The sequence below is a fragment of the Chamaea fasciata genome, unplaced genomic scaffold, assembly GCF_029207755.1.
Source record: "Chamaea fasciata isolate MVZ Bird 193981 ecotype frontalis unplaced genomic scaffold, bChaFas1.0.hap1 SCAF_976, whole genome shotgun sequence".
In the NCBI taxonomy this organism is placed as follows: Eukaryota; Metazoa; Chordata; class Aves; order Passeriformes; family Sylviidae; genus Chamaea; species Chamaea fasciata.
The window spans coordinates 18,080-36,943 of NW_027095061.1; the positions used below are offsets into that span (position 1 = coordinate 18,080).

Consider the following 18,864-nt stretch of genomic DNA (forward strand, 5'->3'; position numbering starts at 1 on the left):
CGTGCAGTTTTAGGAGGTGGGCGTGGCTATGCAAATAGGCCCCCTAATACCGCAGTGAGGGGGGGTGGCTATGCAAAACAGCCCAAATACAGCTCAATTAAAGGGGCGTGGCTATGCAAATCAGCCCCATAGCACCTCACTGAGGGACGTGGCAATGCAGTCCAAATGCCGCGTTAAGGGGGCGTGGCTATGCAAAACACCCCAATTCCGCCTTGATGAGGGGCGTGGCTATGCAAAACATCTCAACACAGCCTTATTTATTGGGCGTGGCTATGTAAATCACCCTCATAGCACCTCACCGAGGGGCGTGGCTACGCAAAGCAGCCCAAATGCCGCGTTATTTATTGGGCGTGGCTATGCAAATCAGCCCGATCCCTCCTCACCGAGGGGCGTGGCTATGCAAATCAGCCCGATCCCTCCGCACTGAGGGGGCGTGGCTGTGCAAATCAGCCCGATCCCTCCGCACTGAGGGGGCGTGGCTATGCAAACCACCCCTTTCCCCGCCCTCCCCCCCCCCGCGGCGGCGGCGCCGCCACCCGGAACCGGAAGTGACGGCCAGGGGGGAAGCGGAAACGGAAGGAGCAAGATGGCGGCGCTGGGCCCGCGGCTGCCGGCGCTGGGCCGGCCGCGCTGGGCCGCGCTCTGGGGCCGCCGGGGGCTCCCCGCCGCCTTCCCGGCGGCCCCCGCGGCCTTCCCGGCGGCCCCCGCGGCGGCGCCGCGCCGCGCCATGGCCGGCCACAACCGCTGGTCCAAGGTGCGCCACGTCAAGGGGCCGCGGGACGAGCGGCGCGGCCGCCTCTTCCAGAGGATGGCGCAGCTGCTGCGGGCGGCGGCCGCAGGTGGCGCGATAGGGGGCGGGCGGGTCGCGATAGGGGGCGGGCGGGACTCCGGGGTGGGTGGGGAAAAGGGTTTGGGGGGAGGAAAGGTCGCGATATGGGGCGGGCGGGTCGCGATAGGAGGCGGGAGGGACGGGGGGTGGGTGGGGAAAAGGGTTTGGGAGGAGGACGTGTCACGATATGGGGCGGGAGGGACGGGGGGTGGGTGGGGAAAAGGGTTTGGGGGGGCGGAGGTGTCGCGATAGAGGGGGTGGGAGGGGAGAGGGCCGTTGGGGATGTCGGGGCGTGGGATTATCGGGACGTTGGGGGTGTCGCGACGTTGGGGACGTCGGGATATGGCGGCGCAGGGACCTCGGGCCGTGGGGGCCGTCGGGACACGGGGATATCGGCTCTGTCGCGACAGAGGGCGGGCCGGAGGCGGCGCTGAACCCGGCGCTGGCCGCGGTGCTGGAGCAGTGCCGGACACACAACGTCCCCAAGGCCACCATCGAGGCCGCCCTGCGGTCAGTGCGGGTGAGTGACCGCTGACCACTGACCACCACACTGACCACTGACCAGAGTGACCGCTGACCACCCACACTGACCACCACAGTGACCACTGACCACCCACAGTGACCACTGACCACCCACAGTGACCACTGACCACCCACACTGACCACCACAGTGACCACTGACCACCACAGTGACCACTGACCAGAGTGACCACTGACCACCCACACTGACCACCACAGTGACCACTGACCGCCACAGTGACCACTGACCACAGTGACCACTGACCACCCACACTGACCACCACAGTGACCACTGACCGCCACAGTGACCACTGACCACAGTGACCACTGACCACCCACACTGACCACCACAGTGACCACTGACCGCCACAGTGACCACTGACCAGAGTGACCACTGACCACCCACACTGACCACCACAGTGACCACTGACCGCCACAGTGACCACCAGAGTGACCACTGACCACCCACACTGACCACCACAGTGACCACTGACCGCCACAGTGACCACTGACCACAGTGACCACTGACCACCCACACTGACCACCACAGTGACCACTGACCGCCACAGTGACCACTGACCAGAGTGACCACTGACCACCCACACTGACCACCACAGTGACCACTGACCATCCACAGTGACCACCACAGTGACCACTGACCATCCCAGTGACCACTGACCACCCACAGTGACCACTGACCACCCACACTGACCATCACAGTGACAACGTCCCCAAGGCCACCATCGAGGCCGCCCTGCGGTCAGTGTGGGTGAGTGACCGCTGACCACTGACCACCACACTGACCACTGACCAGAGTGACCACTGACCACCCACACTGACCACCACAGTGACCACTGACCACCACAGTGACCACTGACCAGAGTGACCGCTGACCACCCACACTGACCACCACAGTGACCACTGACCACCCACAGTGACCACTGACCACAGTGACCACTGACCACCCACACTGACCATCCACAGTGACCACCACAGTGACCACTGACCGCCACAGTGACCACTGACCACAGTGACCACTGACCACCCACACTGACCACCACAGTGACCACTGACCACCACAGTGACCACTGACCAGAGTGACCACTGACCACCCACACTGACCACCACAGTGACCACTGACCATCCACAGTGACCACTGACCATCCACAGTGACCACTGACCACCCACAGTGACCGCCACACTGACCACTGACCATCACTGACCGCTGCCCGCTCTCTCCGGCCGCAGGACCGTCCGGCCGGGGGGGTCACTGACCGCTGCCCGCTCTCTCTGGCCGCAGGACCGTCCGGCCGGGGGGGTCACTGACCGCTGCCCGCTCTCTCCGGCCGCAGGACCGTCCGGCCGGGGGGGTCACTGACCGCTGCCCGCTCTCTCCGGCCGCAGGACCGTCCGGCCGGGGGCTGCCGGCTGCTGCTGGAGGCGCGCGGTCCTGGCGGGTCACTCCTCCTGCTGGACGTCCTGACCGACAACGTCCGGCGCTGCCAGGCCGAGCTCCGGACGCTGCTGGACCGCAACGGGTCAGTGCCCGGCCGGACGGGGGTCAGAGGTCATCGGGGGGACGCTTTGGGGACACCTGGGTGACCTCTGAGTGACCGCTGACCCCACTGGTCACTCAGGGGCTCTCTGGCCGAGGGTGTCCGGTGACCCTGGTGACCCCTGGGTGACCGCTGACCCCACTGGTCACTCAGGGGCTCTCTGGCCGAGGGTGTCCGGTGACCCTGGTGACCCCTGAGTGACCGCTGACCCCACTGGTCACTCAGGGGCTCTCTGGCCGAGGGCGTCCGGTGACCCCTGGTGACCCCTGAGTGACCGCTGACCCCACTGGTCACTCAGGGGCTCTCTGGCCGAGGGTGTCCGGTGACCCTGGTGACCCCTGAGTGACCGCTGACCCCACTGGTCACTCAGGGGCTCTCTGGCCGAGGGTGTCCGGTGACCCTGGTGACCCTTGGGTGACCGCTGACCCCACTGGTCACTCAGGGGCTCTCTGGCCGAGGGTGTCCGGTGACCCTGGTGACCCCTGGGTGACCGCTGACCCCACTGGTCACTCAGGGGCTCTCTGGCCGAGGGCGTCCGGCACAACTTTGACACCGTGGGCGTGGTCCGAGTGTCCGGCCAGGGCGTGGCCATGGAGGTGGCCTTGGAGGTGGCCGCGGCGGCCGGAGCCCAGGACGTGGTGGCCGAGGACGAGGACGAGCTCGAGCTCAAGGTGGGCAGCGGCCGGAGAGCTCCGGACACTCTCCGGACACTCGCTGACTGACCAGCCCTGGTGGTCACTGGTCACTCATTGGTGGCCATTGGTCACTCGCTGACCACCCCCACTGACCCCTTGACCACTCCCAATGACCACTGACCATCCCGATGACCACTGACCACTCTCAATGGCCCTTGGTCACTTCTTGTCCATTCACACTGACCACTGACCACCCCCACTGACCAGTGACCACCCCAATGACCCCTGACCATCCCAATGACCACTGACCACCCCACTGACCACTGACCCCTTGACCACCCCAGTGACCCCTTGATCTTTCCCAATGACCCCTGACCCCCCAATGACCACCCCAATGACCACTGACCATCCCAATCACCACCCCCACTGACCCTTGACCACTCCTACTGACCACTGACCCCCCCCACTGACCCCTTGGCCACTCCCAATGACCCCTGACCCCCTCCACTGACCCCTTGACCACCCCAGTGACCCCTTGACCTCTCCCACTGACCCCTGACCACCCCAGTGACCACCCCAGTGACCCCTTGGCCACTCCCACTGACCCCTGACCACCCCAGTGACCACCCCAGTGACCCCTTGGCCACTCCCACTGACTCCTGACCCCCCCACTGACCCCTGACCACCCCAATGACCACCCCACTGACCCCTGACCCCCCAGTGACCCCTTGACCTCTCCCACTGACCCCTGACCACCCCACTGACCCCCTGGCCACTCCCACTGACCCCTGACCACCCCAGTGACCACCCCACTGACCCCTGACCACCCCACTGACCCCTTGACCTCTCCCACTGACCCCTGACCCCCCCAATGACCACCCCAGTGACCCCTGACCTCTCCCACTGACCCCTGACCCGCCCCGACCCCCGAAGCGCCGGCCGCCGGTGACCGCCCGCCCTCCGCCCGCAGTTCCTGTGCGACCCCTCGGCCCTGCGCAGCGTCCGGCGGCGCCTGGAGGCCGCGGGGCTCCGGCCGCTCTCGGCCGCCCGCGAGTTCGTGCCGCGCTCGCCGCTGGCCCCGGGCCCGGCCGCCAGGACAGCGGCCGAGCGGCTGCTGCGCGCCCTGGCCGAGCGGCCGGACGTCGTCCGCACCTTCCACAACGTGGGGCCGGCGGTCGGCGAGGGCAGCTGCCCTCCGGACACCGCCCCCTCCGGACAATAAAGGCGCCCCGGCGGCGGGACGTGGCCGGACGAGCGGTCGAGGGGTGGTTTGTGGGGTCAAGGGGTCACTGGGGTGGCCAAGGGGTCACTGGGGTGGTCAAGGGGTCGTTTGTGAGGTCACTGGGGTGGTCAAGGGGTCACTGGGGTGGTCAAGGGGTCATTTGTGGGGTCAAGGGGTCACTGGGGTGGCCAAGGGGTCAGTGGGGTGGTCAAGGGATCGTTTGTGGGGTCAAGGGGTCACTGGGGTGGTCAAGGGGTCACTGGGGTGGTCAGGGGATTGTTTGTGGGGTCAAGGGGTGGTCAAGGGGTCGTTTGTGGGGTCAAGGGGTGGTCAAGGGGTCAGTGGGGTGGTCAAGGGGTCATTTGTGGGGTCAAGGGGTCACTGGGGTGGTCAAGGGATTGTGGGGTCAAGGGGTGGTCAAGGGGTCGTTTGTGGGGTCAAGGGGTGGTCAAGGGGTCAGTGGGGAGGTCAAGGGGTCGTTTGTGGGGTCAAGGGGTCACTGGGGTGGTCAAGGGGTCACTGGGGTGGTCAAGGGGTCACTGGGGTGGTCAAGGAGTCGTATGTGGGGTCAAGGGGTCATTGGGGGCGGCCCAAAGAATGTCCGAGCTCCATCGTGGGCGTGGCCAAACCTCCCCCCACTCCGGCCGGGGTCGTTTATTGGTCACTTGTCCGAGCTCACTCCGGCCACAGTCATTTACTGGTCACTTGTCCGAGCTCACTCCGGCCGCGGTCACTCAGCGGTCACTCGTCCGAGCCCGCGGGGCTGCCCAGGAAGAGGTCGGAGTAGCCGAAGGCCAGCGCGGCGCCTTCCTCGTCCTCCTCGTCCTCCTCCTCCTCCTCGTCCTCCTCCTCCTCGTCCTCGTCCTCCTCGCGGTCATCCTCGTCCTCGTCCTCCTCCGCGGCCGCAGCGGCCGGAGGGTCAGCGGCCGCCCCGTCGGGCCCGCGCTCCCCCCGCGCCGGACGAGCCTCTTCCGGCGGCCGGAGCCCCGCGGACGCGGCCGGCCTTGACCACCGCTCGTCGCTGGAGCCGGCCGCTTTCGGCCCCGCTGACCGCTGCTCGTCCTTTAACCCCAGCGCGTTCGGTCCGGCCGGCCGCCGGTCATCTCTGGAGCCCGCCGCTCTCCCCGCGGCCGGCCGCTGCTCTTGGGCCGCTCTCGACCCCGCCGACCACCGGTCGTCCCTGGAGGCCGCCGGTCTCGTTCCCGCCGACCGCCGGTCGTCCTCGGACCCGACCGGCCACCGGTCATCCTTCGGCACGGCCGCTTTCGCTCCCGCCGACCACCGGTCATCCCTGGCCCCCGCTGCCCACTGCTCCTCCTTGGCCTTCCCTCCCCTGCCCCTCCCCGCCGCCGGCCGCGTCCTCTTGGGCCGCCTGACCGCCGGCGCCTCTCCGGCCGCCGGGGCCGCGTGTCCGGCGCGGTGTCCGAGCAGGCGGCCGAGCAGGAATCGCCGCTGGCCGCGGGCGCGCAGCCACTTCTCCTCCAGCCGCGCCACCTCGTCGCACAGGGCGCCGTTCTCCAGCACCAGCGCCCGCGCCGCCGCCCGCAGCCGCCGCCAGCGCTGCCGGTAGCGCTCGGCCGGCCGCGGCCGGGCCGCCTTGGGCATCGTCCGGCCGGCCGCGGAGCGGACGCTGAGGAGAGAGGAGGAGATCGGCGGGAAGCGGGCTTGGGTTGACCCAAAGTGGCCAAAATTGACCCGAAACGGCCCAAATTGACCCAAAATGGCCCAAGTTGGGGTTGGATCAACCCAAAATGGCCCAAATTGACTCAAAATGGCCCAAATTGACCCAAAATGGCCCAAATTGGGGTTGGATCGACCCGAAATGGCCAAAATTGACCCAAAATGGCCCAAATTGACCCAAAGTGGCCAAAATTGACCCAAAATGGCCCAAATTGGGGTTGGGTCGACCCAGAATGGCCCAAATTGACTCAAAATGGCCAAAATTGGGGTTGGATTGACCCAAAATGGCCCAAATTGACTCAAAATGGCCCAAATTGACCCAAAATGGCCCAAATTGACCCAAAATGGCCCAAATTGGGGTTGGGTTGACCCAAAATGGCCCAAATTGACCCAAAATGGCCCAAATTGGGGTTGGGTTGACCCAAAATGGCCCAAATTGACCCAAAATGGCCCAAATTGACCCAAAATGGCCCAAATTGGGGTTGGATTGACCCAAAGTGGCCCAAATTGACCCAAAGTGGCCAAAATTGACCCAAAATGGCCCAAATTGGGGTTGGGTTGACCCAAAGTGGCCCAAATTGACCCAAAATGGCCAAAATTGGGGTTGGATCGACCCAAAATGGCCCAAATTGACCCAAAATGGCCAAAATTGACCCAAAATGGCCCAAATTGACCCAAAATGGCCCAAATTGGGGTTGGGTTGACCCAAAGTGGCCCAAATTGACCCAAAATGGCCCAAATTTGGGTTGGATCGACCCAAAATGGCCCAAATTGACCCAAAATGGCCCAAATTGACCCGAAATGGCCAAAATTGACCCAAAATGACCCAAATTGGGGTTGGATTGACCCAAAATGGCCAAAATTGACCCAAATGGCCAAAATTGACCCCAAATGGCCCAAATTGGGGGTGGATTGACCCAAAATGGCCAAAATTGACCCAAATGGCCAAAATTGACCCAAAATGGCCCAAATTGGGGTTGGGTCGACCCAAAATGGCCCAAACTGACCGAAATTGGTTCGAATTTACCCGAATTGGCCCAAATCGACCCAAATTGACCAGAATCGGTCTTGGATTGACCCAAATGGGCCCAAATTGACCCAAATTGGTTCAAAGTGACCCAAAATTGGCCCGAATTCGCCCAAATTGACCCAAATCGGCCCAAATTGACCCAAATGGGCCCAAATTGACCCAAATTGGTTCAAAGTGACCCAAAATTGGACCAAATTCGCCCAAATTGACCCAAATCGGCCCAAATTGACCCAAATCGGCCCAAATTGACCCAAATTGGCCCAAACTGAACCCAAACCGAGGCCTGGACGGAGCCGACCCAACCTCAAGGCGCCTTTTTGGGTAAAAAACGGGGAAAATCGGGAAAAAGCGGCGGGGGGGGGGGGAGGATTTGAGGGGGAAAAACGCCGATTTTGGGGGGAATTAACGAATTAATGAAGCCGCGGGGCCGGGTGCGATTCCCGCCCCGATTAGCGGGGTGACGAGCGGCGATTTTGGGGTGAAAAGCGGCGATTTTGGGGGGGGACTCACCTCGGCCGGAAGGCAGCGGGCGGCACCGGAAGTGAGCGCGGGGGGAACGGAAACGCGGCGACGCCGCCGGCAGTGAGCGGCCGCCACCGGAAAACGACCGGAAAAGACCAAAAAATCGCTAAAAAAACCCGGAAGTTCGGGCCCAAAAACGCGCCGGGATCCTGCTTAAGGCCCTTGTGACGTCACGGCTTTCCTTTTCCGTGCGAAATCGCCTCTTTTGGGGCTTTTTCCCTCAGGTTTTTTCCCGCCTCGGAGCCGCTCCGGCCCCGCTCGGCGGAGTCCCCTCGGCTGCGAGGCCACTTCCGGTCCGCGCTGTCAATCACCGCCTCTGGGGGGAACTTCCGGTTGGAGCCGCTCTGGCCGCCCCGGAGGACTCGTTGCTCTCCGTGGTTGTTTCCCGGTCATTTTTTTGCCTCGAAAGTTCCAAATTTTGGCGCCTCCGGATTCCAAATCCCGGCTCCAAATCCCCGCCCCCAATTTCGCTCCTTTTTTTTTTTAAAAAATTTTTTTTGCTCAAAAATCGCGGTTTTGGGGGGTAAAAATTCTCCCATTTTCAGCCAAATTTCCCTTTTTTTAGTCCAAAATTCCCCCTTCCCCCCCCCTCCCCAGTTCCCTTTTTCCCTTCAAAATTCCCATTTTTCTCCTCTGAAATTCCTCCTTTTTTAAATCTAAAATTCCCCCTTTTTAACCCCAAATTCCCATTTTTCCCTCCAAAAACCTTTTTATTTTATCCCAAAATTCCCCTTTTATTTGTCTCGAATTCCCTTTTCCCCCAAAATTCCCTTTTCCCCCCAAATTTCCCTTTTTTTAACCCAAATTTCTTTTTTTTCCCCCAAAATTCCCTTTTCCCCCCAAATTCCCTTTTCCCCCCAAATTTCCCTTTTTTTAACCCAAACTTTATTTTTTTCCCAAAAAATTCCCTTTTCCCCCCAAATCCCCTTTTTTTTCCTCCAAATTTCCCTTTTCCCCCAAATTTCCCTTTTTTTAACCCAAATTTCATTTTTTTCCCAAAAATTCCCTCTTCCCCCCAAATTTCCAAATTTTTTTTAACCCAAACTTTATTTTTTTCCCCAAAAATTCCCTTTTCCCCCCAAATTTCCCTTTTCCCCCCAAATTTCCCTTTTTTTAACCCAAATTTCATTTTTCCCCCCCCAAATTTCCCTTTCCCCCCCTAATTTCCCTTTTTTTAACCCAAATTTCATTTTTCCCCCCAAATTTCCCCTTTTCCCCCCAAATTTCCCTTTTTTTAACCCAAATTTCATTTTTTCCCCCCAAATTTCCCTTTTCCCCCCAAATTTCCCTTTTTTTAACCCAAATTTCATTTTTCCCCCCCAAATTTCCCTTTTTCCCCCCAAATTTCCCCTTTTTTAACCCAAATTTCATTTTTCCCCCCAAATTTCCCTTTTTTTCTCCAAATTCCCCTTTTTCCCCCCAAATTTCCCTTTTTTTAACCCAAATTTCATTTTTCCCCCCCAAATTCCCCTTTTCCCCCCAAATTTCCCTTTTTTTAACCCAAATTTCATTTTTCCCCCCCAAATTCCCCTTTTTCCCCCCAAATTTCCCTTTTTTTAACCCAAATTTCATTTTTCCCCCCAAATTTCCCCTTTTCCCCCCAAATTTCCCTTTTTTTTAACCCAAATTTCATTTTCCCCCCCCAAATCCCCCCTTTTCCCTCCCCAAAATTTTTCATTCTTTTTCAAAATCCCTTTTTTTTTTTTTTTTAATTTTTTTTTTTAATTATTTCTCTTTCTCCCCTCCCCCCTGCTGGTCCCGCCCCTCCCCCCGCCCCCCGAATCCCGGGAATTGTCGGGACAGAAGCCGGCGGGGGGAGGGGAGCCATGGAGGGCCCCCCCGAGCCCCAGGTGCGCCCGGGGCCCCGATTTGGGGCCAATTTCGCCGATTTTGGGGAAAATTTCGCCGATTTTTTTTCCGGGGGGGGGGGGAGGGCGAGTTCGGAGCCGCTTCCGGGTGGGGGAGGGGAACCTCAAAGTAGTTTTTTTTGGGGACTTTTTATTTTTTTTGAGGGATTTTTTTTTTGGAGGATTCCAAAGTGAAATTTTGGGGATTTTTGGGGGGGGGGGGAGGGGCCTGGAGTGAATTTTGGGCTTTTTTTGGGTGAATTTTTGGGGAGTTTTGGGGCGAGTTCGGAGCCGCTTCCGGGTGGGGGAGGGGATTTGTTGTTTATTATTTTTGGGGGGGGGATTTGGGGATTCCAGAGGGAATTTTGGGGATTTTTTTGGGGGAACCCGAAGGGATTTTTTGGGGGGGGGGGAACTTGGACATTCCCGGCGGGGTTTTTTTTTTTCCTCATTTTTTTGGGGATTTTTGGGACTTTTGGGGGGGATTTTTTGGGATTTTTTGGGGATTTCGACCGCTCCCAGCGCTCCCAGTCCCCTCCCAGTGAAATTTCGGCATTCCCAGTTGGATTTGGATGATTTTCAGACGGATTTTGACGGTTTTAAAGCAGATTTTCAGCTTTTTTCTTTTTGGACATTCCCAGCGGGATTTTTTTTTTTTTTCCTGATTTTTTGGGGGGAATTTTTGGGACTTTTTGGGATTTTTGGGGGGGATTTCCGCCATTCCCAGCGCTCCCAGTCCCCTCCCAGTGAAATTTCGGCATTCCCAGTTGGGTTTGGATGATTTTCAGACGGATTTTGACGGTTTTAAAGCAGATTTTCAGCATTTTTTGGCCGTTCCCGGCGGGATTTTCTGGGGGATTTTTTTGGGAATTTTTTTTTGTTTTTTTCCCGGGATTTCGCGCGCTCCCAGCGCTCCCAGTGCGGGTCTGGGATTCCCAGTGGGGCCGTGGCTCTCCGCAGGGGCTGGTGATGGTGGTGACGGGCGGCTCCGGCTTCCTGGGCTCTCACCTGGTGCAGGTGCTGCTGGAGGCGGAGCCGGAGCTGCGGGAGCTGCGGATCCTCGACGTCAAACCCGACCCCGCGGCGATACCCGAGCAGCACCGTGAGCTCCGCAGCCCGCCCCAAAATCCCGGGGATTCACCCCAAAAATCCCCGGGATTCACCCCAAAAAATATCATAAATTCACCCCAAAAATCCACTGAATTCACCCCAAAAATCCCCGGGATTCACCCCAAAAATCCCATAAATTCACCCCAAAAATCCCAGGAATCCATCCCAAAAATCCCATAAATTCACCCCAAAAATCCCATAAATTCACCCCAAAAATCCCCCGAATTCACCCCAAAAATCCCGGGAATCCACCCCAAAAATCCACTGAATTCACCCCAAAAATCCCATAAATCCACCCCAAAAATCCCCGGAATTTATCCCAAAAATCCCCTGAATCCACCCCAAAAAATCCCCGGGATTCACCCCAAAAATCCACTGAATTCACCCCAAAAATCCACTGAATTTGTCCCAAAAATCCCCGGGATTCACCCCAAAAATCCACTGAATTTATCCCAAAAAATCCACTGAATTCACCCCAAAAATCCCCGGGATTCACCCCAAAAAATCCCCCAAAAATTTCCCCCAAAGAATTAGTGAATTTTAAAAAAAAATCCTGGAATTTTTCCCAAAAAATTTCGGAGACTCCGGAGCATTTTGGGCTGATTTTAGCAGATTCCGGGGTGAATTTGGGGGTGAATTCAGCTGATTTTGGGGTGAATTTCGGGGTGAATTTTGCCATTTTTGGGCTGATTTTGGGCTGATTTCGGGGTGAATTTGGGGGTGAATTTTGGGGTAAATTCAGCTGATTTCGGGGTGAATTTTGGGCTGATTTCGGGGTGAATTTTGGGGTAAATTTTGCCATTTTTGGGCTCATTTTGGGCTGATTTTGGGGTGAATTTTGGGCTGATTTCGGGGTGAATTTTGGGGTAAATTCAGCTGATTTCGGGGTGAATTTCGGGGTGAATTTCGGGGTGAATTTGCTACTTTTGGGCTGATTTCGGGGTGAATTTTGGGGTGAATTTTGGGGTAAATTCAGCTGATTTTGGGGTGAATTTCGGGGTGAATTTTGGGGTGAATTTTGGGGTAAATTCAGCTGATTTCGGGGTGAATTTTGGGCTGATTTCGGGGTGAATTTTGGGGTAAATTTTGTCATTTTTGGGCTCATTTTGGGCTGATTTCGGGGTGAATTTTGGGCTGATTTTGGGGTGAATTTTGGGGTAAATTCAGCTGATTTCGGGGTGAATTTTGGGCTGATTTCGGGGTGAATTTTGGGGTAAATTTTGCCATTTTTGGGCTCATTTTGGGCTGATTTCGGGGTGAATTTTGGGCTGATTTCGGGGTGAATTTCGGGGTGAATTCAGCTGATTTGGGGGTGAATTTCGGGGTGAATTTCGGGATCAATTTTGGGGTGAATTTCGGGTGAATTTTGGGCTGATTTCGGGGTGAATTTTGGGCTGATTTCGGGGTGAATTTTGGGGTGAATTCAGCTGATTTGGGGGTGAATTTCGGGGTGAATTTCGCTGCTTTTTGGGCTGAATCTCCGCGATTTCGGTGTCCCCGTCCCCCAGGCTCCCGGGTCCGCCTCTTCCGGGGGGATGTCGGGGACCTGGGGGCGCTCGGCGCCGTCCTGGCCGGGGCCCAGGTGTGTTTCCACAGCGCCTCCCTGGTGGACGTGTGGGGGCGCTGCAGCCCCGAGGCCATCGCCAGGGTCAACGTGCTGGGTAAACTGGGACGGACTGGGACTGGGACTGGGACTGGAGGACTGGGAGGGATGGGGGACTGGGAGGGACTGGGACTGGGAATTGGGGGGACTGGGATAAACTGGGACAACTGGAGAGATGGGACTGGGATGGGACTGGATGGGAGGAACTGGGATGGGATTTGGGGTAGGAGGGACTGGGATAAACTGGGATGGACTGGGATGGGACTGGAATGGACTGGGATAAACTGGGACAAACTGGGAGGGGACTGGGATGGGATTGGAATGGACTGGGATAAACTGGGACAAACTGGAAGAGGACTGGGATGGGACTGGGATGGACTGGGAGGGAACTGGGATGGGATTTGGGGGGACTGGGAGGGACTGGGATAAACTGGGACAAACTGGGATGGGATTGGAATGGACTGGGAGGGACTGGGATGGGATTTGGGGGGACTGGGAGGGACTGGGATAAACTGGGATGGACTGGGATGGGACTGGGATGGACTGGGAGGGACTGGGATGGGATTTGGGGGGACTGGGAGGGACTGGGATAAACTGGGATGGACTGGGATGGGACTGGGATGGACTGGGAGGGACTGGGATGGGATTTGGGGGGACTGGGAGGGACTGGGATAAACTGGGATGGACTGGGATGGGACTGGGATGGACTGGGAGGGACTGGGATGGGATTTGGGGGGACTGGGAGGGACTGGGATAAACTGGGATGGACTGGGATGGGACTGGGATGGACTGGGAGGGACTGGGATGGGATTTGGGGGGACTGGGAGGGACTGGGATAAACTGGGATGGACTGGGATGGGACTGGGATGGACTGGGACAAACTGGGATGGGGTTTGGGGGGACTGGGCTAAACTGGGACAAACTGGGAGGGGACTGGGAGGGACTGGGATAAACTGGGATGCACTGGGAGGGACTGGGATGAGATTGGAATGGACTGGGATGGACTGGGATGGGATTTGGAGGAACTGGGATAAACTGGGACAAACTGGGAGGGACTGGGATGGACTGGGATGGACTGGGATGGGGTTTGAGGGCACTGGGCTAAACTGGGATAAACTGGGAGGGGACTGGGAGGGACTGGGAGGGGACTGGGGCTCTTTGGGGGGATTTTTTTAGTGGATTTGGGGGGGGATGTTTTTTGGGATATTTTTTGGGATATTTTTGGGATAATTCGGGGTATTTCGGGGATTATTTCGTGGATAATTTTGGGATTTTTGGGGGGATAATTCGGGGCGTTTCGGGGTGATTTTTGGGATGTTTTTTGGGGATAACTTGGGGATGATTTTAGGAGATTTCGGGGATGATTTTGGGGGTGATTTTGGGGTGATTTTGGGGCTTTTTGGGGCCCCTTTTTCAGGCACCAAGAACGTGATCCGGGGCTGCCAGGCCGGGGGGGTCCAGGTGCTGATTTACACCAGCAGCATGGAGGTGGTGGGGCCCAACACCCGCGGGGACCCCTTCGTCAGGTACCCGCCCCCAAAAAACACCCCGAAACGCCCCGAAAACTGCCCCGAAAACTGCCCCAAAACCCCCCAAAACCACCCAAAAATAGCCCCAAAAACTGCACCAAAAAACCCCCAAAAACAAACCAAAAACCCCCCCAAAAACCACCCAAAAATAGCCCCAAAAACTGCACCAAAAACCGCCCAAAAACAAACCAAAAACTGCACCAAAAACCGCTCAAAAACAAACCAAAAACCCCCCAAAAAACCACCCAAAAATAGCCCCAAAAACTGCACCAAAAACCCCCAAAAACAAACCAAAAACTGCACCAAAAACCGCTCAAAAACAAACCAAAAACTGCACCAAAAACCCCCGAAAAAACACCCCAAAATAGCCCCAAAAACTGCACCAAAAACCGCCCAAAAACAAACCAAAAACTGCACCAAAAAACGCTCAAAAACAAACTAAAAACTGCACCAAAAACCCCCGAAAAAACACCCCAAAATAGCCCCAAAAACTGCACCAAAAACCGCCCAAAAACAAACCAAAAACTGCACCAAAAAACGCTCAAAAACAAACTAAAAACTGCACCAAAAACCCCCGAAAAAACACCCCAAAATAGCCCCAAAAACTGCACCAAAAACCCCCCAAAACCACCCAAAAATTGTCCCAAAAACAACCTAAAAGCCCCCAAAAAAACACCCCGAAACACCCCAAAAACTGCCCCAAAAACTGCCCCAAAAGCCCCCAAAACCACCCAAAAATAGCCCCAAATACTGCACCAAAAACCGCCCAAAAACAAACCAAAAACTGCACCAAAAACCCCCAAAATGCAAACCTAAAACTGCACCAAAAACCCCAAAAAAACCCCCAAAATTTGGCCCAAAAACATCCTAAAAACCCCCCAAAAACACCCAAAAACTGCCCCAAAAACTGCCCCAAAACAACCCCGAAAACTGCCCCAAAAACATCCTAAAAACCCCCAAAAAACACCCCAAAAACGGCCCCAAAACAACCCCAAAAATCACCCCAAAACTGCCCCCAAAAATCCCCAAAAACTGCCCCAAAAATCTCCGAATTCCACCCCAAAAACTGCCCCAAAAATCCCAAAAAAACCCCAAAAACTGCCCCAAAAACATCCTAAAAAAACCCCCGAAAAACAACCCAAAAACTGCCCCAAAAATCCCCAAAAAACACCCAAAAACTGCCCCAAAAATTCCCAAAATTCCCAAATTCCGCCCCAAAACCTCCCCCAACCCCCCCCCCCGCCCCCCCGATTTTTGGGATGTGTGGGATTTGGGACCGGGGGGATTTTGGGGTGAATTTTGCCGGTTTTGGGGAAAAAAGAGAATTTGGGGCTTTTCTGGGGCGGGATTCTTTGGGGGAAATTTTTGGGGAATTTTTCCGGGATTTTTTGGGGAATTTTTTTTGTATTTTGGGGGGAATATTTTGGGAATTTTTCTGGGATTTTTTGGGGGGAATTTTTCCGGGATTTTTTGGGGAATTTTTCTGTGTTTTTTGGGGGAATTTTTTGGGGGAATTTTTCTGGGATTTTTTTGGGATTTTTTTTTTTTTGGGGGGGGGATTTTTTTGGGGATTTTTTGGGGGATTTTTTGGGGGAATTTTCCCGGGATTCGGGCATTCGGGTCGCTCAGGATTTCGGGGTGAATTCCGATGATTTTGGGGCGGCAAACCCCCCCCCCCCCCGAAAAAACACCGGGAATTCTGACGGCGTTTTGGGGCTCCGGCAGCCGATTTCTTTCGGGATTCCGCCGGAATTTTTTCGGGGGTTTTTTTTTTCCCCGGGATTTGGGGGGACGGGGCTTCTCGGGGATTTTGGGGTGAATTCCGGCGGTTTTGGGCGCGAGGGGTGACGAGGAGACGCCGTACCCCACCCGGCACTCGGAGCCGTACCCGCTCAGCAAGGCGCAGGCCGAGAGACTCGTGCTGGACGCCAACGGCGCCAAGGTCCGGCGAAGCCGGGGAGTTCGGGAAAAATCCGGGACAGCCGGGAGGTTTGGGAGCCGGGATTGGGGGATTCGGGGGATTTGGGGGATTTGGGGGATTTGGGAGCCGAAATTTGGGATTTGGGGGATTTGGGAGCTGAAATTTGGGGATTTGGGGGATTTTGGGAGCTGAAATTTGGGATTTGGGGGATTTTGGAGCTGAAATTTGGGATTTTGGGGATTTTGGGAGCTGAAATTTGGGGATTTGGGGGATTTGGGAGCCGAAATTTGGGATTTGGGAGCCGAAATTTGGGATTTGGGGGATTTTGGAGCCGAAATTTGGGGATTTGGGGGGTTTTGGAGCTGAAATTTGGGATTTTGGGGATTTTGGGAGCCGAAATTTGGGATTTGGGCGATTTTGGGAGCTGAAATTTGGGGATTTGGGGGATTTTGGAGCTGAAATTTGGGGATTTGGGGGATTTGGGAGCCGAAATTTGGAGATTTGGGGGGTTTTGGAGCTGAAATTTGGGATTTTGGGGATTTTGGGAGCTGAAATTTGGGGATTTGGGGGATTTTGGAGCTGAAATTTGGGATTTTGGGGATTTTGGGAGCCGAAATTTGGGATTTGGGCGATTTTGGGAGCTGAAATTTGGGGATTTGGGGGATTTTGGAGCTGAAATTTGGGGATTTGGGGGATTTGGGAGCCGAAATTTGGAGATTTGGGGGGTTTTGGAGCTGAAATTTGGGATTTTGGGGATTTTGGGAGCTGAAATTTGGGGATTTGGGGGATTTTGGAGCTGAAATTTGGGATTTTGGGGATTTTGGGAGCCGAAATTTGGGATTTGGGCGATTTTGGGAGCTGAAATTTGGGATTTTGGGGATTTTGGAGCTGAAATTTGGGGATTTGGGGGATTTTGGAGCTGAAATTTGGGATTTTGGGGATTTTGGGAGCTGAAATTTGGGGATTTGGGGGATTTTGGAGCTGAAATTTGGGATTTTGGGGATTTTGGGAGCTGAAATTTGGGATTTGGGGGATTTGGGAGCCGAAATTTGGAGATTTGGGGATTTTGGGAGCTGAAATTTGGGATTTGGGGGATTTGGGAGCCGAAATTTGGGGATTTGGGGGATTTGGGAGCCGAAATTTGGGGATTTTGGGAGCTGAAATTTGGGGATTTGGGGGATTTGGGAGCTGAAATTTGGGATCTTGAGGATTCAGGAATTTGGGATTCGGGAGCCGAAATTCGGGATTTGGGAGCCCAGAATTCGGGGGTTTGGGGGCGCTTTCCTTTGGGTTCGGGGTAGAATTCTCGCGATTTCGGGCGGAAATCCCGGGATTTCGGGGGTTGGGTGGAATTCCCGGGGTTTCGGGGATTGGTTTGGGTGGAATTCCCGGGGTTTGGGGCTCGGGGTTTGGGCGGCATTCCCGGGATTTTGGGGTTTGGTTAGGGTGGAATTCCCGGGATTTCAGGGTTGGATTTGGGATAGAATTCCCGGGGTTTGGGGCTCGGGGTTTGGGCGGCATTCCCGGGGTTCCGGGGTTTGGTTTGGGATAGAATTCCCGGGATTTCGGGGTTGGATTTGGGCTGAATTCCCGGGATTTCGGGGTTGGATTTGGGCTGAATTCCCGGGATTTCGGGGTTTGGTTTGGGCTGGATTCCCGGGGTTCCGGGCTTTGTTTTGGGCGGAATTCCCGGGAACTGGGGCTCGGGGTTGGGCAGAATTCCCGGGCTCCGGCAGGTGGCCGGGGGCGGCCGGCTGGTGACGCTGTCCCTGCGGCCCACGGGCATCTTCGGGGAGCGGCACCCGCTGCTGGAGCTCTTCTACCGCCGCGGCCGCGGCCTGGGCGGGCTCGTGCCGCGGACGCTGCCCCGGAACGCCGAGCACGGCCGGGTCTACGCGGGTGAGGCGCCGGGGGCGGGGACGCACCTGGACACACCTGGGGACACACCTGGGGACACACCTGGGGACACCTGGGGACACCTGGGGACACCTGGGGGGGCGGGGACGCACCTGGGGACACCTGGGGACACACCTGGGGGGGGCGGGGACACACCTGGGACACACCTGGGGACACATCTGGGGGGGGCGGGGATACACCTGGGGGGGCGGGGGACACACCTGGGGACACCTGGGGACACACCTGGGGGGGCGGGGACGCACCTGGGGACACGCCTGGACACACCTGGACACACCTGGGGACACCTGGGGACACCTGGGGGGGGGGGACACACCTGGACACACCTGGGACACACCTGGGGACACCTGGGGACACACCTGGGAACACCTCGGGGGCCGGGGATGCACCTGGGGACACCTGGGGACACCTGGACACACCTGGGGACGCACCTGGGGGGGCGGGGACACACCTGGGACACACCTGAACACACCTGGGGGGCGGGGACACACCTGGACACACCTGGGGACACCTGGGGGGGCGGGGACACACCTGGGGACCCCTGGACACACCTGGGGGGGCGGGGACACACCTGGGGCCCCCTGGACGCACCTGGGGGGCGGGGGACACACCTGGGGACACACCTGGTCCCAAAAATCTGCCCCAAACCTCCCCCAAATCCCTGAATTTGCCCCCCAAGAAATCGTCGAATTTCTCGCCCAAATTTCGTCCAAATTTTGCCCAAATTTCACCCAAATTTCCCCAAATTCCCTGGTTTTTCCCCAAACCCCCGTCCCGCAGGCAACGTGGCCTGGATGCGCGTCCTGGACACCTCAAACCCCCAAAATCCCCAAATTCCGCCCAAATTTCACCCAGAATCCCTGAATTTCATCCAAATTCCTCCCAAATTTCTCCCAAATTTCTCCCAAATTTCTCCCAAATTTCACCCCAAATCCCTGAATTTCACC

The 18,864-nt window shown here is 56.9% G+C and overlaps 3 protein-coding genes across 3 annotated transcripts; 2 read left to right on the forward strand and 1 right to left on the reverse strand.

Moving 5' to 3' along the window:
- Positions 1-576: 576 nt before the first annotated feature.
- LOC136306090 (translational activator of cytochrome c oxidase 1-like) lies at positions 577-4,883 on the forward strand. Its single transcript, XM_066209439.1, has 5 exons — positions 577-839; positions 1,240-1,349; positions 2,753-2,886; positions 3,419-3,575; positions 4,510-4,883. Exons 1-5 carry the CDS (start codon positions 587-589, stop codon positions 4,759-4,761), a joined length of 906 nt encoding a protein of 301 aa, XP_066065536.1. The 5' UTR covers positions 577-586; the 3' UTR covers positions 4,762-4,883.
- A 415-nt stretch (positions 4,884-5,298) lies between these two features.
- LOC136306091 (myristoylated alanine-rich C-kinase substrate-like) lies at positions 5,299-8,161 on the reverse strand. Its single transcript, XM_066209440.1, has 2 exons — positions 7,982-8,161; positions 5,299-6,391 (listed from the first exon to the last, which is right to left on the reverse strand). Exon 2 carries the CDS (start codon positions 6,364-6,366, stop codon positions 5,503-5,505), a length of 864 nt encoding a protein of 287 aa, XP_066065537.1. The 5' UTR covers positions 6,367-6,391; positions 7,982-8,161; the 3' UTR covers positions 5,299-5,502.
- Positions 8,162-9,560: 1,399 nt separating this feature from the next.
- Positions 9,561-18,859, forward strand: LOC136306092 (3 beta-hydroxysteroid dehydrogenase type 7-like; the record flags this gene model as incomplete). Its single annotated transcript, XM_066209441.1, has 7 exons — positions 9,561-9,843; positions 10,801-10,942; positions 12,459-12,611; positions 13,971-14,079; positions 15,925-16,024; positions 17,740-17,902; positions 18,698-18,859. Coding segments are annotated over exons 1-7 (853 nt in total), but the record flags the coding sequence as incomplete, so codon positions are not given.
- Positions 18,860-18,864: the final 5 nt, after the last annotated feature.

Coding starts and splice junctions, on each gene's coding strand:
- LOC136306090 (XM_066209439.1), top strand. CDS start 587: ATGGCGGCGCTGGGCCCGCGGCTGCCGGCGCTGGGCCGGCCGCGCTGG. Junction 840..1,239: donor GCTGCGGGCGGCGGCCGCAG/GTGGCGCGATAG, acceptor CTGTCGCGACAG/AGGGCGGGCCGGAGGCGGCG. Junction 3,576..4,509: donor AGGACGAGCTCGAGCTCAAG/GTGGGCAGCGGC, acceptor CTCCGCCCGCAG/TTCCTGTGCGACCCCTCGGC.
- LOC136306091 (XM_066209440.1), bottom strand. CDS start 6,366: ATGCCCAAGGCGGCCCGGCCGCGGCCGGCCGAGCGCTACCGGCAGCGC.